Consider the following 22,619-nt stretch of genomic DNA (forward strand, 5'->3'; position numbering starts at 1 on the left):
GTGCACACAGCCTTAGGGGCCCACTCAGAAGTTTCGCCCCCCTGAACCGAAACCCTAGCTGCGCCTCTGCATACAGCCGATCCCTATACACCCCGCCGTTCACTGCACACACCCTCGATTCCTGTGCACACCGATGATCCCCGTGCACACCGATGATCCCCGTGCACACCGATGATCCCCGTACACCCCGCCGTTCACTGTACACAACGCAGATGCATGAACATTGAACAACACTGAACACTGTATCTGTAATTTGGCAGGCAGCTCTACACTGACAACATGCAACCCTTACCACACCCTCCGGCCGCAAGGAGTCGCTGTCCTCAAGGCGACACCAGGCGCGCAGCCGTCATCCAGCAGATCACCTGGGCTATGACGTCACTGCCAGGACTGCGACAGCGCAAGACACCGGAGATACCGGGTACCGGGGAGAGACAGAGAGGCTGTATGTAGAGAGACAGGCTGTGTGTAGACAGGCAGAGAGAGAGAGGCTGTATGTAGAGAGACAGGCTGTGTGTAGACAGGCAGAGAGAGAGGCTGTATGTAGACAGGCAGAGAGAGAGGCTGTATGTAGAGAGGCAGGCTGTGTGTAGACAGGCAGAGAGAGAGGCTGTATGTAGAGAGACAGGCTGTGTGTAGACAGGCAGAGAGAGAGGCTGTATGTAGAGAGGCAGGTTGTGTGTAGACAGGCAGAGAGACAGGCTGTATGTAGAGAGGGAGGCTGTATGTAGAGAGGCAGAGAGAGAGGCTGTATGTAGAGAGGCTGTATGTAGAGAGGCAGGCTGTGTGTAGACAGGCAGAGAGACAGGCTGTATGTAGAGAGGGAGGCTGTATGTAGAGAGGCAGAGAGAGAGGCTGTATGTAGAGAGGCAGAGAGAGAGGCTGTATGTAGAGAGGCAGAGAGAGAGGCTGTATGTAGAGAGACAGGTAGAGAGAGAGGCTGTATGTAGAGAGGCAGGCTGTGTGTAGACAGGCAGAGAGACAGGCTGTATGTAGAGAGGCAGGCTGTGTGTAGACAGGCAGAGAGACAGGCTGTATGTAGAGAGGCAGGCTGTGTGTAGACAGGCTGTATGTAGAGAGGCAGGCTGTGTGTAGACAGGCAGAGAGAGAGGCTGTATGTAGAGAGACAGGCTGTGTGTAGACAGGCAGAGAGAGAGGCTGTATGTAGAGAGGCAGGCTGTGTGTAGACAGGCAGAGAGACAGGCTGCATGTAGAGAGACAGGCTGTGTGTAGACAGGCAGAGAGAGGCTGTATGTAGAGAGGCAGGTTGTGTGTAGACAGGCAGAGAGAGAGGCTGTATGTAGAGAGGCAGGCTGTGTGTAGACAGGCAGAGAGAGAGGCTGTGTGTAGACAGGCAGAGAGACAGGCTGCATGTAGAGAGACAGGCTGTGTGTAGACAGGCAGAGAGAGGCTGCATGTAGAGAGGCAGGTTGTGTGTAGACAGGCAGAGAGAGAGGCTGTATGTAGAGAGGCAGGCTGTGTGTAGACAGGCAGAGAGACAGGCTGTATGTAGAGAGGCAGGCTGTGTGTAGAGAAACAGCAGGGAGAGGCTGTATGTAGAGAAACACAGAGAGAGAGAGGCTGTATGTAGAGAGACAGAGATATCAGAGAGGTTGTATAGAGAGACAGCAGAATGAGAGGCTGTATGTAGAGAGACACAGAGAGAGAGAGAGGCTGTGCGTAGAGAGACAGCAAGAGGCGCTGTATGTTGAGAGGCAGTGAAAGAGGCTGTATGTAGAGAGACAAAGAGACGGGCTGTATGTAGAGAGACAGCTGAGAGATGCTGTATGTAGAGAGGCAACAGAGAGATAGGGGCTCTATGTAGAGAGAGAGACAGGCTGTATGTAGAGAGACAACAGAGAAAGACTATGTAGAGAGATAGGGGCTGTATGTAGAGAGACAGAGAGATGGGCTGTATGTAGATAGAGAGAGGGGCTCTATGTAGAGAGACAGAGAGAGAGAGTGGCTGTATGAAGAGAGACAGAGAGAGAGTGGCTGTATGTAGACAGACAGAGTGTGAGAGGCTCTATGTAGAGAGACAGAGAGAGAGGCTTTATGTAGAGGGACAGAGAGAGAGACTTATGTAGAGAGAGGGAGGCTGTATGTAGAGAGACAAAGAGACAGGGGCTGTAAGTAGAGAGACAGCAGAGAGATGCTGTATGTAGAGAGACAACAGAGAGAGGCTGTATGTAGAGAGACAGCAGAGAGATGCTGTATGTAGAGAGTTAGAGAGAGGATGTATGTATTGAGACAGAAAGAGGGGCTGTATGTAGAGAGACAGAAAGATGCTCTATGTAGAGAGACGGAGAAAGATGCTCTATGTAGAGAGACGGAGAAAGATGCTCTATGTAGAGAGACGGAGAAAGATGCTCTATGTAGAGAGACGGAGAAAGATGCTCTATGTAGAGAGACGGAGAAAGATGCTCTATGTACAGAGACGGAGAAAGATGCTGTATGTAGAGAGACGGAGAAAGGTGCTGTATGTAGAGAGGCAGAGAGTGAGGGGCTGTAGGTAGAGAGACAGAGAGAGCGGCTCTGTGTAGAGAGACAGTGAGGGGCTCTATGTAGAGAGACAGAGCGTGAGGGGCTGTATGTAGAGTGACAGAGAGAGAGAGGGGCTGTATGTAGAGAAAGAGAGAGAGAGGGGCTGTATGTAGAGAGACAACAGAGAGGCTGTATGTAGAGAGACAGAGAGATAGGGGCTGTATGTACAGTAGAGAGACAGTGAGAGAGGCTGTATGTAGAGAGTCAGAGAGAGGCTGTATGTATTGAGACACAGAGGGGCTGTATGTAGAGAGACAGAAAGAGAGGCTGTATGTAGAGAGACATAGAAAGATGCTCTATGTAGAGAGACAGAGAAAGTTGCTCTGTGTACAGAGACAGAGAAAGATGCTGTATGTAGAGAGACGGAGAAAGTTGCTGTATGTAGAGAGGCAGAGAGTGAGGGGCTGTATGTAGAGAGACAGAGAGAGGGTCTATGTAGAGTGACAGAGGGAGGCTCTATGTAGAGAGACAGAGAGAGGCTGTATTTAGAGAGACAGAGAGAGGCTGTATTTAGAGAGACAGAGAGAGGCTGTATGTAGAGAGATAGAGGCTCTGTGTATACAGACTTTTTATAATCCACAGATGCAGGATGAAGCGAGTGACATCCAGATATTCGGAGTGCAGAGTGACCTCCATTATCCAGGAGTTGTGATGTTCTGGAGCTTTTATCTCTAGAGGCGAGAGGATGTCACCTGTACAGAAAGCGTCCGGAGAGCGCGGTGAGTGCTGTCTGTTCACCATCTGGGAGAGGGTAAGATGGTGAAGAGTGACATCAATAATACTGCCATATAATATTGACAGAACGCTGGCGGTGATGGAAAATGGCGAGCATCCTATATAATCCCTCTTCTGCCACGCCCTCCCCTCATTTCCTGCATCTTTCTTTCCTCTGGGGCTCCGTCCCCTTGTCTGGGACGCCCTCCCTTCTTCTGGTGTTCCTTCCCCTCGTCCGCGGCGCCTTCCCCTCATCCGGGGATCCCTCTTGTCTTCCAGGGCTCCTTCCTCTAGTCTGGTGTGCGCTCCCCTTGTCTTGGACTCCCTCCTCTTTTCTGTGGTGCCTTCCGCTCGTCTGCCACCACCCTCCCCTTGTCTGGGGCTCCCTTCTCTTGTCTGCGGCACCTTCCTCTTGTCCGCTGCACCCTCCCATCGTCCGGCGTTCTCTCTCCTGTTTCAGGGCTCCTTTCCCTTGTCTGGGGCTCCCTCCCCTCTTTCCTCTCGTCTGCGCTGCCTTCCCCTCATCTCCTGCACCCTCCGGTCGTCTGGAGTTCTCTCTCCTCTTCTAGGGCTGCCTCTCCTCGTCTAGGCTCAAGTCCCCTCGTCTCCTGCATCTTCCCCTCTTTTGGGACTCCTTCCCCTCGTCTTTGGCGCCCTCCCCTTGTCTCCTATACCTTCCTCTCGTCTGGGGCTCTTTCCTCTTATCTGGGGCTCTTTCCTCTCCTCTGGGGCTCTTTCATCTCATCTGTGGCGCCTTCCCCTCATCTGCTGCGCACTCCCCTCATCCGGATTTCCCTCTCCTCTTCCAGGGCTCCCTCCTCTCGTTTGGACTTCCTCCCCTTGACTCCTGTGCCTTCCACTCGTCTGCTGTGCACTCTCGTGGTCTGAAGTTCCCTCTCCTCTTCCAGGGCTCCCTCCCCTTGTCTCCTGCTCCTTCCCCTCATCTTCAGCACCTTCCCCTTGTCTGCTGCACTATCCCATCGTTCGGAGTTCCCTGTCCTCTTCCAGGGCTCCCTCCCCTTGTCTCCTGCTCCTTCCCCTCGTCTGTGGGGCCTTCCCCTCTTCTGCTGCGCACTCTCGTTGACTGGAGTTTCCTCTCCTCTTCCAGGGCTCCCTCCCCTCCTCTCCTGCACATTCCCCTCGTCTGGTGCTCTTTCCTGTCGTCTTCGGTGCCTTCCCCTCGTCTGCTGCACACTCTCGTCCGGAGTTCCCTCTCCTCTTCCAGGGCTCCCTCCTCTCGTCTACTGCGCCTTTGCCTCGTCTGGGGTTCCCTCCTCTTGTCTGCGGTGCCCTCCCCTTTCTTGGTTTCCCTCTTGGTTTCCAGGGCTCCTTCCCCTCGTCTGCCACGCCCTCCCCTTGTCGGTGGCCCCTTCCCCTTGTCTGACCCTCGCATTACCTCTGCAGTTTCCTTTTCCTTTTGGGCCCCCTGCATTCTCCCCTTGGCTCCTAGCGTCTCCCCACGACTCCCATATTCTCACCTCTCTTGCATTGTCCTCACAGGTGTAGACGATGTGCAGCACATACTGTCCAAGGCTCCATTACTCAGAGACAGGCGGTGGAAGCTCCTTGCTGCAGGGATCCTTCTGACCTGGCTGATTCTGGTGCACCTCCTGGTGAACGTCTGGCTGCTCCTCCTGTTCTCCAGCATCATGGCTGCTCTTGGGGCTTGGCTGGGGCCACACTTCATACTTAGCAGTGCCACGCCCATCCACTTGGAGAGATTTATCACCTTAGAGCACGGCTGCCGCTCCCCAGACGCCGAGGCGCAGCTGGACAAGGAGATCGGCCTAACCATACAGAAGATCGTGCAGGACTTCGTGTCCTCTTGGTATCGGAGGCTGAGTCATGAAGTGGCATTTGAGGATGAGGTCAGTGGCGTCATGTGGGATCTGTCCATGGCATTGAAGCGAAGGTTAAACTCTGCAGATCGGGATGCCATCACCCGGAAGCTGCTTGTCTTGGCCGGGTGTCACCTCCAGTGCTATAAGTGGGCAAAGGCGCGAGTTCAAAGCCTAAGTGACCCGATCGAGAGGGAGTCCTTACTATGGGAAGCCTACCAGGAGCTGAGTCCTGCCCACCAGGCCATGTGCAGCCCCCCAGATGAGCTGGCCCACACTCGTTGGTTGGTGGACTCCCTACTGACGGAGCTGGTGCCGCAGCCGCACCTGGACACTCGAAGCGGCAAGCACCTGGTGGTGGAGCTCATTGCTTGTAATGTGGTCCTTCCCTTGATGGGGAGAATGTCTGACCCCGACTGGATTAACATTGTCCTGACCACCGTTCTATCCAGATTGCCGCTGAGGCTGGAAGAGGCCAGTCATGAGTCTCCTGCACCCCTGTCTGTTCCCCGGTCACTTCCACTGGGTCCAGATCCGGCTCCTCAGCTCATCCTTCCTTCATCACCGTTGGGCGATGTCTCATGCTATGGTGAGATGGACGGTGCCGACCCAGAGCATGAGCTGGATGGGAGGACCCGAGACTCGGGGGAGGCCATGGAGGAGTCGAGTCCCTGTAAGGAAAGGTTGGAGCTTTTCTCTGTGCAGTATCTGCAGCCCCCGAAGCCCTGCAGCCCCTTCTTCCTGTGTGAGGAGTCTGAACTCGAGTCCCCCCTGTCGGACCCGGGGCGGGAAATGGACCCTCCACTGATGAACTCGTCTGATGACCTTTTGTCCGACTGCTGCTTAGACGCCCTCACCCCGGCCGAGAGCCCCATCATCTCGGCACATGATGAAAGTGAGCCAGCCCTGCCAGAAGATGCCTCTTTGTCCATCCATGGGGGGCCGCTTTCTCACCCCGAGATCCTTGTAGAGTCAACTGGACTGGACCCAGAATTTATTACCATACCTGACAGTGACAAAGAGGGGCTGAGTCCAATGGATGCCTCCCCCGTAATCACATCTTCCCCCACCGCCCCTCTTCATCCATTCAGTTTTGTGCCCCTCAGCAGCCCCGATGGTCCAGTCCTGATCCAGAACCTGCGGATCACTGGCACCATAACGGCTCGGGAGCACAGCGGGACCGGCTCACACCCCTACACGTTGTACACCATAAAGGTAACGCACCTGTGATTGCCAGCCGCAGAGCCCAGGTCCCACCACGCTCACAGTTCAGTACTGTGTGGAGGTCTGCCTAGCAAGCCCTGCTGCGCCACTGTGTGCCCCGCAGCAGTAGAACAGTGACCGCAGCTCTGGAGGATCGGACACAACGAACAGCAACTGCAGCTTCGTAGGATAGGACTAAACATAATAACAGAATAGTGTCTGCAGCTCTGGAGGATAGGGAACAACGTAATAACAGAATAGTGACAGCAACTCTGAAGAATAGGACACAATATAACAGCAGAACAATGACTGCAGCTCCAGAGCGTAGAACACAACGATCAACAACTGCAGCTTCGTAGGATAGGACACAACGTAATAACAGAATAATGGCCGCATCTTCAAAGGATAGGACACACCGTAACAACAGAACAGTGACTGCAGCTTCGGAGGATAGGACACAATGTAGTAACAGAACAGTGACAGCAGCTTCAGAGGATAGGACACAACGTAACAGCAGAACGGTGACCACTGCTCCGGCGGATAGGACACAGTATAACCACAGAACAGTGACCGCAGCTTCGGAGGATAGAGCACAACGTTACAGCAGAACAGTGACCACAGCTTTGGAGGATAAGACACAACATAACAGTAGAACAGTGACCACTGCTCTGGAGGGTAGGACACAGCGTAACAACAGAACAGTGACCGCAGCTCCGGAGGATAGGACACAACGTAACAGCAGAATAGTGGACGCAGCTTCGGAGGGTAGGACATAACAGAACAGTGACCACAGCTTCGGAGGATAGGACACAACAAAACAGCAGAATAGTGATCGCAGTTCCAGAGGATAGGACACAACATAACAGCAGAACAGTTATCGCAGCTCTGGAGGATAGAACACAACATAACAGCAGAACAGTTACCTCAGCTCCAGAAAATAGAGCATAACGTAACAGCAGAATAGTGACTGCAGCTCTGGAGGATAAGACACGATGTAACAGCAGAATACAGGCTGGAGCTCTGGAGGATAAGATTGATGTAACAGCAGAATAGCTAATGCAGCTATGGAGGATAAGGGTATGTTTCCACGTTCAGTATTTGCTGCGGATTGGACGCTGCGAACAGCTGCTGCGTCCAATCAGCAGCATCCAGATGTTACAGCATAGTGGAGGGGATTTTATGAAATCCCATCTCCACTATGTGTTCAAAGACGCAGGTGGCAGACCTGCGTAACCGGACATGCAGCGCGTCTTTCTAGACCGCAGCATGTCTATTTATCTTGCAGAGACCCTCAGTCTCCGCTAGATAAGTAACAAAGTCTAATGTATAGGATGCGGTGATTCTGCATGTGTTCAATGAACACATGCGGAATCACCGCACGTACAAAGCCGACAGTGCTTTGGACGGAGCGGGCATGTGCTGCGTCCAAAGTGCTGCCGATTCCGTACTGTGGAGACATACCCTAATACATAATATAACAGCAGAGTAGTGAATGCAGCTCTGGAGTATAAGACATGATGTAAAAGAATAGTGAATGCAGCTCTTTAGGATAAGACATACAGTAACAGCAAAATAGTCAATGCATCTCTGGAGGATAAGACATGATGTAACAGCAGAATAGTGGACGCAGCTTCGGAGGGTAGGACATAACAGAACAGTGACCACAGCTTCGGAGGATAGGACACAACAAAACAGCAGAATAGTGATCGCAGTTCCAGAGGATAGGACACAACATAACAGCAGAACAGTTATCGCAGCTCTGGAGGATAGAACACAACATAACAGCAGAACAGTTACCTCAGCTCCAGAAAATAGAGCATAACGTAACAGCAGAATAGTGACTGCAGCTCTGGAGGATAAGACACGATGTAACAGCAGAATACAGGCTGGAGCTCTGGAGGATAAGATTGATGTAACAGCAGAATAGCTAATGCAGCTATGGAGGATAAGGGTATGTTTCCACGTTCAGTATTTGCTGCGGATTGGACGCTGCGAACAGCTGCTGCGTCCAATCAGCAGCATCCAGATGTTACAGCATAGTGGAGGGGATTTTATGAAATCCCATCTCCACTATGTGTTCAAAGACGCAGGTGGCAGACCTGCGTAACCGGACATGCAGCGCGTCTTTCTAGACCGCAGCATGTCTATTTATCTTGCAGAGACCCTCAGTCTCCGCTAGATAAGTAACAAAGTCTAATGTATAGGATGCGGTGATTCTGCATGTGTTCAATGAACACATGCGGAATCACCGCACGTACAAAGCCGACAGTGCTTTGGACGGAGCGGGCATGTGCTGCGTCCAAAGTGCTGCCGATTCCGTACTGTGGAGACATACCCTAATACATAATATAACAGCAGAGTAGTGAATGCAGCTCTGGAGTATAAGACATGATGTAAAAGAATAGTGAATGCAGCTCTTTAGGATAAGACATACAGTAACAGCAAAATAGTCAATGCATCTCTGGAGGATAAGACATGATGTAACAGCAGAGTAGTGAATGCAGCTCTGGAGGATAAGACATGATGTAACAGCAGAGTAGATGGCCGTGGTGTCATCATATGATTCAGGCTTACACCGTTGGCCGCTCACTTCTTGTGTCTCATCCTCTCCCGTGTGTTTGGTGCGATGTCTCTTTCTACCCTGAAGACTTCGGTTGATATGAGATTTGATCTCAGGAAGTTGTTTGGAGCGACTCCCATGATTGATAATTGCATGGGGCGCGGAGTGCGGTCCCCCTGATTGCAGACCTGCTGTGTGCAGCTCCCCTGTGTTGTCCCTCTGTGTGCGGATTGCGGTCTCCCTGAGTGCACACCTGTGGAGTACGGTCCCCCTGAGTGCAGACCTTTTGTGTGCGGTCCCCTTGTGTGCGGAGCGTTGTGTGATTGCGGGGGATGTGCGGTGTGGGTTGTAAAGTGACTCTACGTGCGTAATAAGCCAGCTAGGGTGGCTGCATCCCTGACATTGGGCGTCATACATGTCAATTTTCCCCACAGTATGACACAGCGCTGGACAGCCAATCCCTGGGCTCCCTGCAGCCGATGGCATATCATACCGTCAATCGGAGATACCGCGAGTTTCTCAATTTACAGACGCGCCTGGAGGAGAAAGCCGATCTGCGCAGGTTCATCAAACGTGAGGTTCTTCCCTACTGCACGCATGATCCAGGGGCCGATGGTGAACGTATCTCACCATTTGAGCCCCTCCCCGTGTTTCCCCCATGTGAGATCCTCACCATGTTTCCCACATGTGAGACCCTCGTCGTGTTCCTCCATGTGAATTCCTCAACATGTTTCCTCTATGTGAGTCCCTCCCCGTGTTTCCTCCATGTGAGCTCCTCCCCGTGTTTTCTCCACGTGAGCCCCTCTCCGTGTTTCCTCCATGTGAACGCCTCCCTGTTTCCTCCATGTGAGCCCCTCCCCGTGTTTCCGCCATGTGAGCCCCTCTCCATGTTTCCTCCATGTGAGCCCCTCTCCATGTTTCCTCATGTGAGCCTCTCCCAGTGTTTCCCCCGTGTGAGTCCCTCCCCGTGTGCGCTTCTCCCCGTGTTTCCCCACGTGCACTACTCCCCGTGTTTCCCCATGTGCGCTCCTCTCCGTGTTTCCCTCAAGTACGCTCCTCCCCGTGTTTCTCCCATGTGCGCTCCTCCCTGTGTTTCCCCCATGTGTGCTCCTCTGTGTCCCCTTCTCACCAGGCCTCAGTGTGACGGAGATGATCGCGGGGTCTGTGCACACGTTCAGTATTTTCTGTGCAGATTTGCACAAGTTGCAGCATTTCTCCGTCCCTACAATGTGGCTGAGATTGCCCGGCCTTGTTTTGGGTCTTGTTGACATGCTGCTCATGTTTTCCTTGCAGATTTGCAGCACTTTGTCATCTGAGGATGTTTTATGCTTTTTCTGATGAATGGGGAATTATAGGTGGGATTATTCTCCGCTGTGATTTCCTTCCTGGTTTCTGATACAGAAATGTCTGAAACAAACGCTTAACGTGCAGAGGCCTGCAGGGGACGTGTGGTGGTGAGAGCAGAGCCCCCCGCCACCACAGACAAGCCCACCTTGTATCATCGCAAGCTGTCACTGGTTAAGAGAGACCCCAGCTGTCAGTGCGGCCTCCTTTGTACATGTCCGATCTTTTCTCTCAGATATTAAAGGACCTAAGAAGTTTCTTCCAGATTTACCATTTGGGAACATGGACAGTGAGAAGGTGGAGGCGCGGAAAAGTCTTCTGGAGGCGTTCCTGCAGGTCAGTGGGGTGTGGGGGGGCACGGAGGGTGTGGCAGGGCCAGGGGGCACAGAGGGTGCGGCAGGGCCGGTGGAGGACGGAGGGTGCGGCAGGGCCGGTGGAGGACGGAGGGTGCGGCAGGACCGGGGGTGGAGGTGGGGCGGTAGAGGTGGTGGGGGTGGAGGGTGCGGCGGGGCCGGGGGTCACTGTATGACCTCCTTCTGGGTTTGAAACGATAAAGAAAGGGGAGCAATAGCGCAGTTGCCCAATAAACAATTAGTGGACTATAAGGTAGAATTCTCCTGCATGTTGTGAGTATGCACAACACATATAATGAATTTGTCAGGAGGGCTGTAGAGGGCATCGGACCCACAACAGATCTTCAAGAAATTCTGGGCAGGATATTCAAGATACCGATAATTCCGCGCTCCTCCAAAATCAGGCAAGGGAACCACTGGGTTCAGAAGAGTTGCATACTTTATTCAGGGCTATAAAACTACACGTTTCGTGGCAGTTATACAATCATAAATTTGTTGCATATCTCTACAACAATGAATTAAAAATACAATTTATAGACATAAAAATTATATATAACATTAAAAATATATTACAAATAGACCTTTCTAAAAATAAAATTAGAATTAAAAAGTCTGCTGGGCTAAAAAACCTTATGGCAAGGTATTTTCTTGTCTTCATTGCAGACCAGGATTAGAACCTACTGTCCTTGAATACATTGTGGAAATAAATGAACCTCAGGGCACAGACCTCTGGGCTATTCTATTTATTCACCCTTAAAGCTAAACAATCTAAAAAAGATTATCTAAAAAATGAAAACGCTACAGGAACACTTCTGATATTTCATTCAACCCTTCTGGTTTCAAAGTATTAAGTTTATAAATCCAAAAAAACCACCTCTCTATTATGACATTGGATTCTATTGGAGCTCTCAGGTGGAATATGTTCAATGGGTGAGATCCTTATACAGCCAAAATCTTGTTTATGGTGCATACAAATATGTCGTGACAATCCATGTCTTAAAAAACCAGTGACCGCATTGTGTCTATGAGAGTTCAATCTCTTGTGGAGCGGCTGGGTGGTCCTACCCACATACTGTTTGAGACAGGGGCACTCTGTAACATATATACCATATTCGATGTCTCAAGACATTGGAGTGGTTATTTTAAAATTTTCACCTGTAACCACAGAACTGAAGTTATCGACAGTGTGTGTAATGGATTTACAGCACAAACAACTCCTTTTGCCACATTTGGTTATAGCTCATGAGGCTACCCCTGAGTTTTTCAGGGTCCCATAATTTGCTGGGTGCTAATATGTTCTTTAGTGATGTGGCTTTTCTGAAAACAAGGGAAGGGTGTTTAGGTAAAGCTTTTTTAATATAGGGTCACTATTTATAGGGCTGCTCGTGAGGCTACCCCCGAGTTTTTCAGGGTCCCATAGTCTGCTGGGTGCTAATATGTTCTTTAGTGATGGGGCTTTTCTAAAAACAAGGGAAGGGTGTTTAGGTAAAGCTTTTTTTAATATAGGGTCTTTTATCAGACTATGCCAATTTTTTCTTAATATCTCCCGAATTTTTTTGTGTTGATGATTAAAAGTTGGAAAGAAATTAAGGCTATGTTCAAAAGTATTATCGCTACCTTTCTTATTGGAGCCAGATAGGAGGGAAATCTGGTTATTGTGCTATTTTACGATCTGAAGGAATTATGGACCAGTTTTTTAGGATATTTTTGGTTTTAAAAATCTCTCTTTAAGAATATCCGATTGTTCAATAAAATCAGATTCATGGGTGCAGTTCTTCCTAATTCTTTGAAATTGGTTGTGAGGGATATTGTTCAACCATTTCTTGTTATGCCCACTGGTGTAGTGAATATAACTGTTGGCATCAACTGCTTTGAAATATGTTTTGGTACAGATCTGTTAATTTTTAGTGAACGTGGTGATGTCTAAAAAATTGATATACTCATCATTAATTTCTGAGTTGAAAGTGATACCCCAGTTATTGTCGTTTAAAAATTGGATAAAAACCTGTGGGTCAATCACATAAGAACAGGTCATCAATAAATCTTTTGAAAAAAAAATACCATTGTTAGAAGCCCCTTCATAAATAAAAACTTGTTCAAATAACCCCATAAAAAGGTTTGCAAAAGAAGGTGCAACTTTCGAGCCCATTACTGTTCCCCGTGTCTGATGGTAGGTTTTTTAAAAAAAATTTAAATAATTATTCTTCAATATAAAAGATAAACTTTCTAGAATAAAAGATTTATGTGCAGGAGACAGCCGATTATCAGTGGAGAAAATGTAACGCATAATCATTTTCTAATTCAATACTAGATATAAAGCAGCTACATCCATACTCACAAGAATATGATTTTTTCCATTTCAATAACTTTTGGGGTCCGGTTACCCTTAGGAAAATAAAAATTGGGGGTGAAAAGATCATTTTTGTGGAAAAAATATGATTTTTTTATTTTCACGCCCGGGCGTTATAAACTTCTGTGAAGCCCTTGGGGGTTCAAAGTTCTCACCACACATCTAGAAAAGGTCTTTGGGGGGTATAGTTTCCAAAATGGGGTCACTAGTGGGGGGTCTCCACTGTTCAGGCACATCAGGTACTCTCCAAACGCGACATGGTGTCCGATCTCAATTCCAGCCAATTTTGCGTTGAAAAAGTCAAAGGGCGCTCCTTCCCTTCCGAGCTCTGCCATGCACTGAAACAGTATCCCCCCCCCCACATATCAGGTATCAGCGTACTCAGGACAAATTGCACGATAACTTTTGGGGTCCAGTTTCTCCTGTTGCCCTTGGTAAAATAAAAAAAAATTGGACCTGAATTAATTTTTTTGTGAAAAAAAAGTTAAATGTTAATTTTTTTGGGGTCCTGAGGTTCCTTTATGTCCACAGTGTATCCAAGGATGGTAGATTCTAATCCTGCTCTGCAATGAAGACAATAGAATACCATGCAAAAAGGTTTTTTAATCCTAGCAGACTTTATATAAAAAATGTTATTAATTTTTTTTCACCTTCCCTTTAATTTTAGTTAATTTTATTTGTAGAAAAGTTTTACATATTTTTAGTAAACTCAGTACTTTGAAACCACAAGAACTAAATGAAATCAGAAGTGTTTTTGTAGTCTTTTAATAATAAATCTTTAGGTTTTTATCTTTTTTTAGCTTCAAAGGTCAATAAATTGAATAGCCCAGAGGTCTGTGCTCCGAGGTTCATTTATTTCCACAATGTATTCAAGGATAGTAAGTTCAAATCCTGGTTTGTAATGAGACAAGAAAATACCTTGCCATAAGGTTTTTTAATCCAACAGACTTTTTAATTCTAATTTTATTTTTAGAAAGGTCTTATATATTTTTAATGTTATATATAATTTTTATGTCTATAAATTGTATTTTTAATTCATTGTTATACAGATATGCAACAAATTCATGATTGTATAACTTCCATGTTCAGGGCGCCAGGCGTGTTTGACGCCCATTTTTTTCTAAGTCCAGCCCACCTTATATATATATATATATATATATACTGTGTTCCAAATTGAGTTTAGGAGTGATAAGGTTAGAATTTTTTTGTTTGTCATTTAAACTCATTGAAGGTGATGTGTGTCAGGGCTCTTTATATCACTGAAAGCAATTGCAGATACCTGTGCAAATTAATTTGGCAGGTGTGTCCAAATAAAGGCAAGACTACTTAAGAAGGCTGTTCCACATTATTAAGCAGCCTACATTTTTTGCCAAAATTGAAAAGAAAAAGGATGTGTCGGCTGCTGAGAAGCAACAAATTGTGGAGTATTTAGGTCAAGGCATGACTACAATCAACATTGCCAAGACACTTCATCGTGATCATCGCACAATCTAGAAGTATGTAGCTGATTCCCAGCACACACGTGTGCGTGCTGATAAGGAAAAATTGAGGACTCTTTCCAACAGGCAATTGCGTCAGGTTAAAAGAGCAGCTGCAAAAATGCCTTGTCATAGCAGCAGACAAGTTTTTGAAGCTGCTGGTGCCTCCAACGTCCCACGAACAACAAGATGCAGGGTCCTTCAGAGGTTTGCAGCTGTGCGTAAGCCATCCTGTCGACCACCTCTATCCACTGCACACAAGCAGAAACGGCTCCAGTGGGCCAAACAATACATGAAGACTGACTTCCAAACTGTTTTGTTCACCGATGAGTGCCGTGCAACGCTCGATGGTCCAGATGGATGGAGTGGAGGATGGCTGGTTGATGGACACCCCATGAAAACACGGCTAAGGCGCCAACAAGGAGGAGGTGGAGTAATGTTTTGGGCTGGAATCATGGGGAGAGAGATTGTCGGCCCCTTTAGGATCCCTGAAGGGGTAAAGGTGAACGCCATAATCTATGTGGAGTTTCTAAAACAGCACTTCCTGCCATGGTTCAAGAGGAAGAACCGTGCTTTCCACAGCAAGATCATTTTCATGCATGATAATGCACCGTCTCATGCTGCAAATAACACATCTGCATCTCTGACTGCTATGGGCCTAAAAGAGGACAAACTTATGGTGTGGCCACCATCTTCCCCTGACCTCAACCCCATTGAGAACCTCTGGAGCATCATCAAAAGGAGTGTCTATGATGGCGGGAGGCAGTTCACATCTAAGCAACAGCTCTGGGAGGGTATCCTGTCCATATGCAAAACAATTGAAGCACAAACCATCCAAAAACTGACAAATTCAATGGACGAGAGAGTTCAGAAGCTTCTTTCCAACAAGGGGTCCTATGTGCAAATGTAACATCACCTAGAATAAAGTTTTGACTTGAAAACTGATTTCATTTTGTAATAAGCTGATAATGCTTATAATTTCACAATTGACCATTTTTTGGTTCAAAATAAAAATAAAAAGGTTGAAAACTCTGCTGTGCATAATAATTTGGAACATGCATTTTGAGTGTTTCTAATTTCTAAAAATATACTGTTTTCATAGGCAGCTTGTTCATAAACATTGCAATTATACTAGAATATTAGATGACTGGAAAATAACAATGACTGCAATTCATATAGGTAATTTAGAGAAAATGAGGAAATATTTTTTGCATAATAATTTGGAACACAGTGTGTGTGTATATATATATATATATATATATATATATATATTAGTGATACCATGTAGTTAGTATTGGCTATGTACCCGAGGAAGTGGACAGGACGTCCACAAAACACGTAATTTTATAGCCCTTAATAAAGTATGGAACTCTTCTGAACCAAGTGGTTCCCTTGCCTATTTTGGAGGAGCGCGGAATTATTGGCATCTCGAATATCCTGTCTAGAAATCTTTCTGGGTTTGTCTTTTTACAGCACTTGTGCGCGGTGCCAGAGATCGCGAGCAGCGAGGAGGTGCAGGAATTCCTGGCGCTGAACACTGACGCCCGAATCGCATTTGTGAAGAAGCCGTTCCTGGTGTCCCGGATAGACAAGGTGTGTAACATCCGCGCCAGCGGCTCTGGACCCTCAGTGGTCTTGTGCGGTAGTAATTGTCCACTGTTATCAGCCGTCCTGAGAGCACAGCCGTGATGGCTGCGAGAGATCAATCACAGTATCATTATTCCCAGTTGTATCACCACATTTATAACTTTGGATTATAGGGCAGCAGGTTGACTCAGTGGTTATCACTGTATGGTGGCTGGTTGGTTAGAACTGTGCAGTGGCTCAGTGGTTAGCAGCAGGGTGACTCGGTGGTTAGTACTCTATGGTGTCTCGGCGGTTAGCAGCTGGGTGACTCAGTGGTTAGTACTGTATGGTGGATCGGTGGTTAGCACTGTACGGTGACTCGGTGGTTAGCAGGGTGACTCAGTAGTTAGCACTGTACGGTGGTTAGCACTGTACGGTGGCTCGGTGGTTAGCACTGCAGCCTTGCAGCGCTGGGATCCTGGGTACAAATCCAACCAAGGACAACATCTGGAAGTTAGTCTGTATGTTCTCCCTGTGTTTGCGTGTGTTTCCTCCGGGATCTCTGGTTTCCTCCCATATTCCAAAGACTGATAGGGGATGTAGATTGTGAGCCCCGATGGGGACAGTGATGATGTTTGTACAGCGCTGTGGTATTTGGTGGCGCTATATAAGCTTGTATATGCAGCGAGCGGCGTCAGATGAAAGTAGACCGGGTGGAGAGCGCACACACCGGCGGCATTCACACAGTGGGCACTCTGGGAAACAAGCACTGCTAATCAGAAGTGTAAGAAGGTCCCCAATATGCAAATGAGGACATGTAATGTTGCATCCTAATCTTGGCCACGCCCAGAGAAGCACCTCATTTTCATATGGTGGTTACTTTCTCAGCCCGGTGCCGGCACTGCTGTTCAGACTCTGAGCCTTGCACCACTGTCCCCCCCCCCCATGTAATATGCACGTTGGGGGTGACGGACCCCTGTAACTGGTGACAGACCCCTGTAACTTGTCCTTCCCGTTCTGCAGATCGTAGTAAATGCCATTGTGGACACCCTGAAGACGGCTTTCCCGCGCTCCGAACCCCAGAGCCCGACCGACGACCTGAGCGAGAATGAAGTGGACGGGAAGAGTCAGAATGACGCCAAGAAGAGCTCAAAGTGAGTGAGCGTCAGGGACGGCTCGTCATAGCCTGTCACCGGCGGCAGCCTGTACTCCGCTCAGCGTATGGCGGCATTACAACGGGCACAGGAGCTGCACTCTGCTCTGAGGGTTGGCAGCTTGTTGGAGCAGCCATGGCGTGGAGGATGCAGACCTTTTCTGGATTTCACCTTCCATTATGTGAGAGAAATATGCTACAATCTGCGGGAGCTGCAGGACGGGGGCGCAGAATGCAGGCTGCCCGGTCACAAGGTAATGGAACTGCTGGTCTCCAGGCGGCATGGATCTTTAGAGCATGTAGTCATTGCCAACTGTAGCGTCCGTATGGTTGGGGGTCTTCTGGATGAGAGCCTTGTACCTGGATATTCTGAGAGCGCCCTCTGCAGGGAGGCAGCTGCCATTGTCCTGTCAGCCTGTGTGCAGTGACACCCAGCAGATTAGTGCCGGCACCCCTGCATCTCGCTGTGCACTCTGGATCCAGGGAGTTGACTTAACACTTTTACCTGTTTCCTTCTTGCTCTCAGTCTTGGGGATGACAGCCAGGTTTTGCCCCAGATTTGTAAAGTGTCAGTAGGCGAGGGAAGGTGATGATGTCACGGGTGCAGGTGAGGACGCAGGTGATGTCACAGGTTCATGCGATGTCACAGATGCAGGTGATGATGTTGCAGGTAATGGTTGACGTAGGTGATGGTTGGCGCAGGTGATGGTGCAGATGATGATGTCACAGGTGCATGTGATGGATGTCACAGATGCAGGTGATGGCGTAGGTGATGGTGTCCCTGACATTGGTGATGATGCTGTAGGCGATGGTTGTCACGGGTGCAGGTGATGATGTCGCAGTTCTATTTTATGGCTTCTCCATGTATATGTATAACTCTCTATTCCAGTATTGGTCTGGGTCTATTGTATGGCTTCCTTATGTATATGTACAGGTGCATCTCACAAAATTAGAATATCATCAAAAAGTCAATTTATTTCAGTTCTTCAATACAAAAAGTAAAAATCATATATTGAGACATTACAAACAGAGTGATCTATTTCACGTGTTTATTTCTGTTAATGTTGATGATTATGGCTAACAGCCAATGAAAATCCAAAAGTCATTATCTCAGTAATGGCAAAAAAAAAGCAAAACAAAAAACAGCTCAGCTTAATAGCCTGTGGAGCGGGGAAGAACGGAAGCCATGGATTCGTCATGGATGATAATGACGAGAAAAAAGAAAGATTTTCCAGCTTCCAAAAAAATTCCAATTTATTGTAGATAAAACAACATGAAAAAATAGACAGCACTCACATGGTGAATAATTAGTGAATCACATAAAATCACAAAAGACATCAATACAAATGCATGCAAATTTACACATCATAACAAGGAAAAATGCATATAAAATACAATAAGTGAGTAAAGATGGATGAAAAGGAAAAGAAAAAAAAACTCCTTTTCCTTATAAAATATACAAACAGATCTAGTAAGGGAACATTATCTCCTTTCTTGCATTCAGACCGTTAGGATAACAGGTATTTAGACAAAATATCCAGTATGCCTCACGCATCATGAGCCGTCTTCTATTATCTCCTCCTCTTGTCGGTATATTCAGTCTCTCAATGCCAAAAACCTGAAGAAACGCTGTGTCTCTATGATGATGATTAATAAAGTGCTTAGATGCAAATGACAGAGCGGATTCCCACTAGTGGAAGAAACAATGTCAGTGATGTGTTCAGAGATACGAATTTTTAACATGCATGTGGTACAACCAACATATAAAAGATTGCATTTTGTGCATTTAATTACATATACTATATTTTTGCTATTGCAATTAATAAGTTGTTGGATTTTGTACTGTTTTATATTACCACTATCATAAAATACATGTGTTGTCTCTGAATGGACACAAGTTCTACACCTTGCGGTACCGCAATGAAAAAACCCGCTGTATTTCAGCCAGGTTTCTGTGTGTCCCTTGGGATTAAAATAACTTGGGCTTAGAGTATTGGCCAGGGTGTTAACCCTTTTGGCCACAATCTGGCAGCCAGCTGACAAAATTGTAGAAAGAGTTTCGTCCTCATAAAGAATAGGGATGTTTTTTAAAATAAGCGATTTTATATCTCTAAATTGAGGACTATATTTGATAGAACAAATTACTCTATCATTTATAGTATGGTCAACAACATTTGGTTTGTCAGCCAGCATATCAGATCGTTTTTTTCTCTGCACAATTTTTTTGGCTCTATCCACCAGAGACCATATCGGATAACCTCTTTTCTCCAATTTGCTGCAGCATAATTCCATCTCTTTCTTGAGAGCAACAGGATCACTACAATTTCTCTTGACCCTAGTTAACTCTCCAACTGGTATAAACTTAGTGGTGTGACTAGGGTGACTGCTGGAGGCATGCAATATGCTATTGCCTGATACTGGTTTATAATGAGTGGAAGTAATAACGTTCCTACCCTGTACACCATTTCAAGTCCAGAAAAGATGTGTCATGAGGATCGTTAGTGTACGTGAACCGAAGATTAAAGTCGTTGGAATTAAAATTAACCAACTCTGGTATGGCAGATACATCGCCACTCCAAATAAGGAGTGTATCATCAATGTATCTGCCATACCAGAATATGTAGGACGCAAAAGGGTTACTCATGGAATACAAAAATGCCTCTTCCCAATAGGACATCACTAGGTTAGCCACCGAAGGTGAGTGCTTACCACCCATGGAATTTACTACTGAGCAGTTGCTCAATAAAGCTTATGCAACTTATCATGAAGCATGAGGATGAAAAATTAAAAAGTGTCCAATCTGAGATTAATGAGATCAAAACTAGTTTTGAGAAGAAAGACAGTGTTAAATTTAATGACAATCTTTTAAATATACAAGAGTCTATCCTTAAAATCGAAAATTCGATTATGAGTTGGAAAAAGGGCAAATTTCAATGCAGCCTAGGTTGCTTTGATAGCAGCCTTCAGATCGTCTGTATTGTTGGATCTGGTGTATCTCATCTTCCTCGTGACACGTGACAATACCCCATAGATTCTCTATGGGGTTAAGATCAAGCAAGTTTGCTGGCCAATCAAGCACAGTGATACTGTTGTTTTTACACAAGGTATTGGTAGTTTTGGCAGTGTGGACAGGTGACAAATCCTGCTGGAGAATATTTCCATCTCCAAAAAGCTTGTTGGCAGAGGGAAGCATGAAGTACAAAATAGAGGGCTTTGCTGACTTAGGTCCACTGTGTTTTATCAAGACCAATGTCAGCAGATGACATGTCTCCCAAATCCAATATTGATTTTGGATAATTCACACTAGACCTTGGAAATCAAGGTCGCAGAGACTGGAGGAAGAGTGGAGAGGCCACAATCCAAGCTGCTTGAGATCTAGTGTGAAGTTTCCTCAATCGGTGATGGTTTGGGGAGCCATGTCATCTGCTGGTGTAGGTCCACTGTGTTTCATCAATTCCAAAGTCAGCCGTCTACCAGGAAATTTTAGAGCACTTCATGCTTCCCTCTGCCGATAAGCTTTTTGGAGATGGAAATTTCATTCTCCAGCAGGATTTGGAACACTGCCAAAAGTACCAATATCTGGTTTACAAACAACAGTATTCTAATTCAGGGTTCCCCAACTCCAGTCCTCAAGGCCCACCAACAGATCATGTTTTCAGGATTTCTTTAGTATTGCTCAGGTTATAATTGCATCACCTGTGCAATACAAAGGAAATCCTGAAAACATGATCTGTTGGTGGGCCTTGAGGACTGGAGTTGGGGAACCCTGTTCTAATTTACTGAGATAATGACGTTTGGGTTTTCATTGGCTGTAAGCCATAATCATCAACATGCACCTGCATAACTCTCTAATCCAGTATTGGTCTGGGTCTATAGTGTGGCTTCTTCATGTATATCTATAACTCCCTAATCCTGTGTTGGTCTGGGTCTATAGTGTGGCTTCTTCATGTATATGTATAACTCCCTAATCCAGTATTGGTCTGGGTCTATAGTGTGGCTTCTTCACTTATATATATAACTCTCTAATCCAGTATTGGTCTGGGGCTATTGTATGGCTTCTTCATGTATATGTATAACTCCCTAATCCAGTGTTGGACTGGGTCTATTGTATGGCTTCTTCACTTATATGTATAACTCTCTAATCCAGTATTGGTCTGGGTCTATAGTGTGGCTTCTTCATGTATATCTATAACTCTCTAATCCAGTATTGGTCTGGGTCTATAGTATGACTTCTTCATGTATATCTATAACTCCCTAATCCTGTGTTGGTCTGGGTCTATTGTATGGCTTATTCATGTATTTGTATAACTCTCTAATCCAGTATTGGTCTGGGTCTATAGTGTGGCTTCTTCATGTATTCAATTCAAAGAAGCTTTATTGGCAGGACTAAATACACATTAGTTTTGCCAAAGCAAGTGTACAAAAGGGAATAGGGATAAGGGACTGTAGGAATGTTGGGTGGGGGCAGATGCAGGATGGGGCTATAGAAGTCCATGGCATAGGGAAGGTGGATGGGGGGATGGGGCAGATCCAGGGTGGGGGCCATAGAAGTCCATGGCATATCATAGTTCTCTTTCTCGTAGTCTGACATTCGCTGACATATTGTGCTGCTATCTCCACTGCTCTCTCTTCTTCCCCCAGCAGGATATATGTTTTCTCTTCCTCCTTCATGGTGATGAAATCTGGGAAGAGATGTGAGAGTCTCCTGAAGTGAGTGTCCCTCACTGCTGAGTATTTGGAACAGTGTAGCAGGATGTGGGTCTCATCCTCCAGGGCCTCCAGGTCACAGTGTTGGCACAGTCTTTCCTCCCTGGGCTTGTAGCTCTGCCTGTGTCGGCCGGATTCGATGGCCAGACAGTGGGCACTGAGTCTATACCTGCTCAGGATCTTGCGGTCTCTGGGGTCCGGGAGTTTCTCCAGATATGGGGCCAGTCTGTAGTCTCTCTGTAGACTCTGGTACATGGTCAGTTTCTGTGAGCTGATGATGTCGTTCTTCCAGACACTTACGTACCTCTCCTGGCCTTCGTCTACCATCTTCTTGATTCCGGCTTTTGTCAGGTTGTTGTGATTGGTGTTCTGGTCAGGTTGGGTTTGGGTGGGCTGTTCCGAGGATCCTGGTTTTTCTGTTTCACCTACATGTGTCATGTATATCTATAACTCCCTAATCCTGTGTTGGTCTGGGTCTATTGTTTGGCTTCTTCATGTATTTGTATAACTCTCTAATCCAGTATTGGTCTGGGTCTATAGTGTGGCTTCTACATGTATATGTATAACTCTCTAATCCAGTATTGGTCTGGGTCTATAGTGTGGCTTCTTCATGTATATGTATAACTCCCTAATCCAGTATTGGTCTGGGTCTATATAGTGTGGCTTCTTCACTTATATGTATAACTCTCTAATCCAGTATTGATCTGGGTCTATTGTATGGCTTCTTCATGTATATGTATAGATCTCTAATCCAGTATTGGTCTGGGTCTATTGTATGCCTTTTCCATGTATATGTATAACTCTCTAAT

At 46.8% G+C, this 22,619-nt stretch overlaps 1 protein-coding gene across 6 annotated transcripts in view; it reads left to right on the plus strand.

Annotated features, from left to right (window-relative positions):
• The first annotated feature begins 294 nt into the window (after window positions 1-294).
• SNX19 (sorting nexin 19) overlaps window positions 295-22,619 on the plus strand; it is a 68,093-nt gene continuing 45,768 nt past the window's right edge. For 5 of the 6 annotated variants that reach the window (XM_073570051.1, XM_073570050.1, XM_073570053.1 and 2 more), the window contains exons 1-7: window positions 295-421; window positions 3,127-3,263; window positions 4,759-6,311; window positions 9,294-9,432; window positions 10,439-10,539; window positions 15,858-15,977; window positions 16,974-17,104. In XM_073570051.1, the coding sequence (XP_073426152.1) occupies window positions 3,230-3,263; window positions 4,759-6,311; window positions 9,294-9,432; window positions 10,439-10,539; window positions 15,858-15,977; window positions 16,974-17,104 (2,078 nt within the window). In that variant the 5' untranslated portion in view covers window positions 295-421; window positions 3,127-3,229. Of the gene's footprint in view, window positions 446-3,126; window positions 3,264-4,758; window positions 6,312-9,293; window positions 9,433-10,438; window positions 10,540-15,857; window positions 15,978-16,973; window positions 17,105-22,619 lie in introns of all 6 variants that reach the window. The other variant, XM_073570048.1, reaches the window with a different exon arrangement.

This window comes from Dendrobates tinctorius, unplaced genomic scaffold (genome assembly GCF_039654945.1).
Source record: "Dendrobates tinctorius isolate UK_male_01 unplaced genomic scaffold, ASM3965494v1 ptg000028l, whole genome shotgun sequence".
Lineage (NCBI taxonomy): Eukaryota > Metazoa > Chordata > Amphibia > Anura > Dendrobatidae > Dendrobates > Dendrobates tinctorius.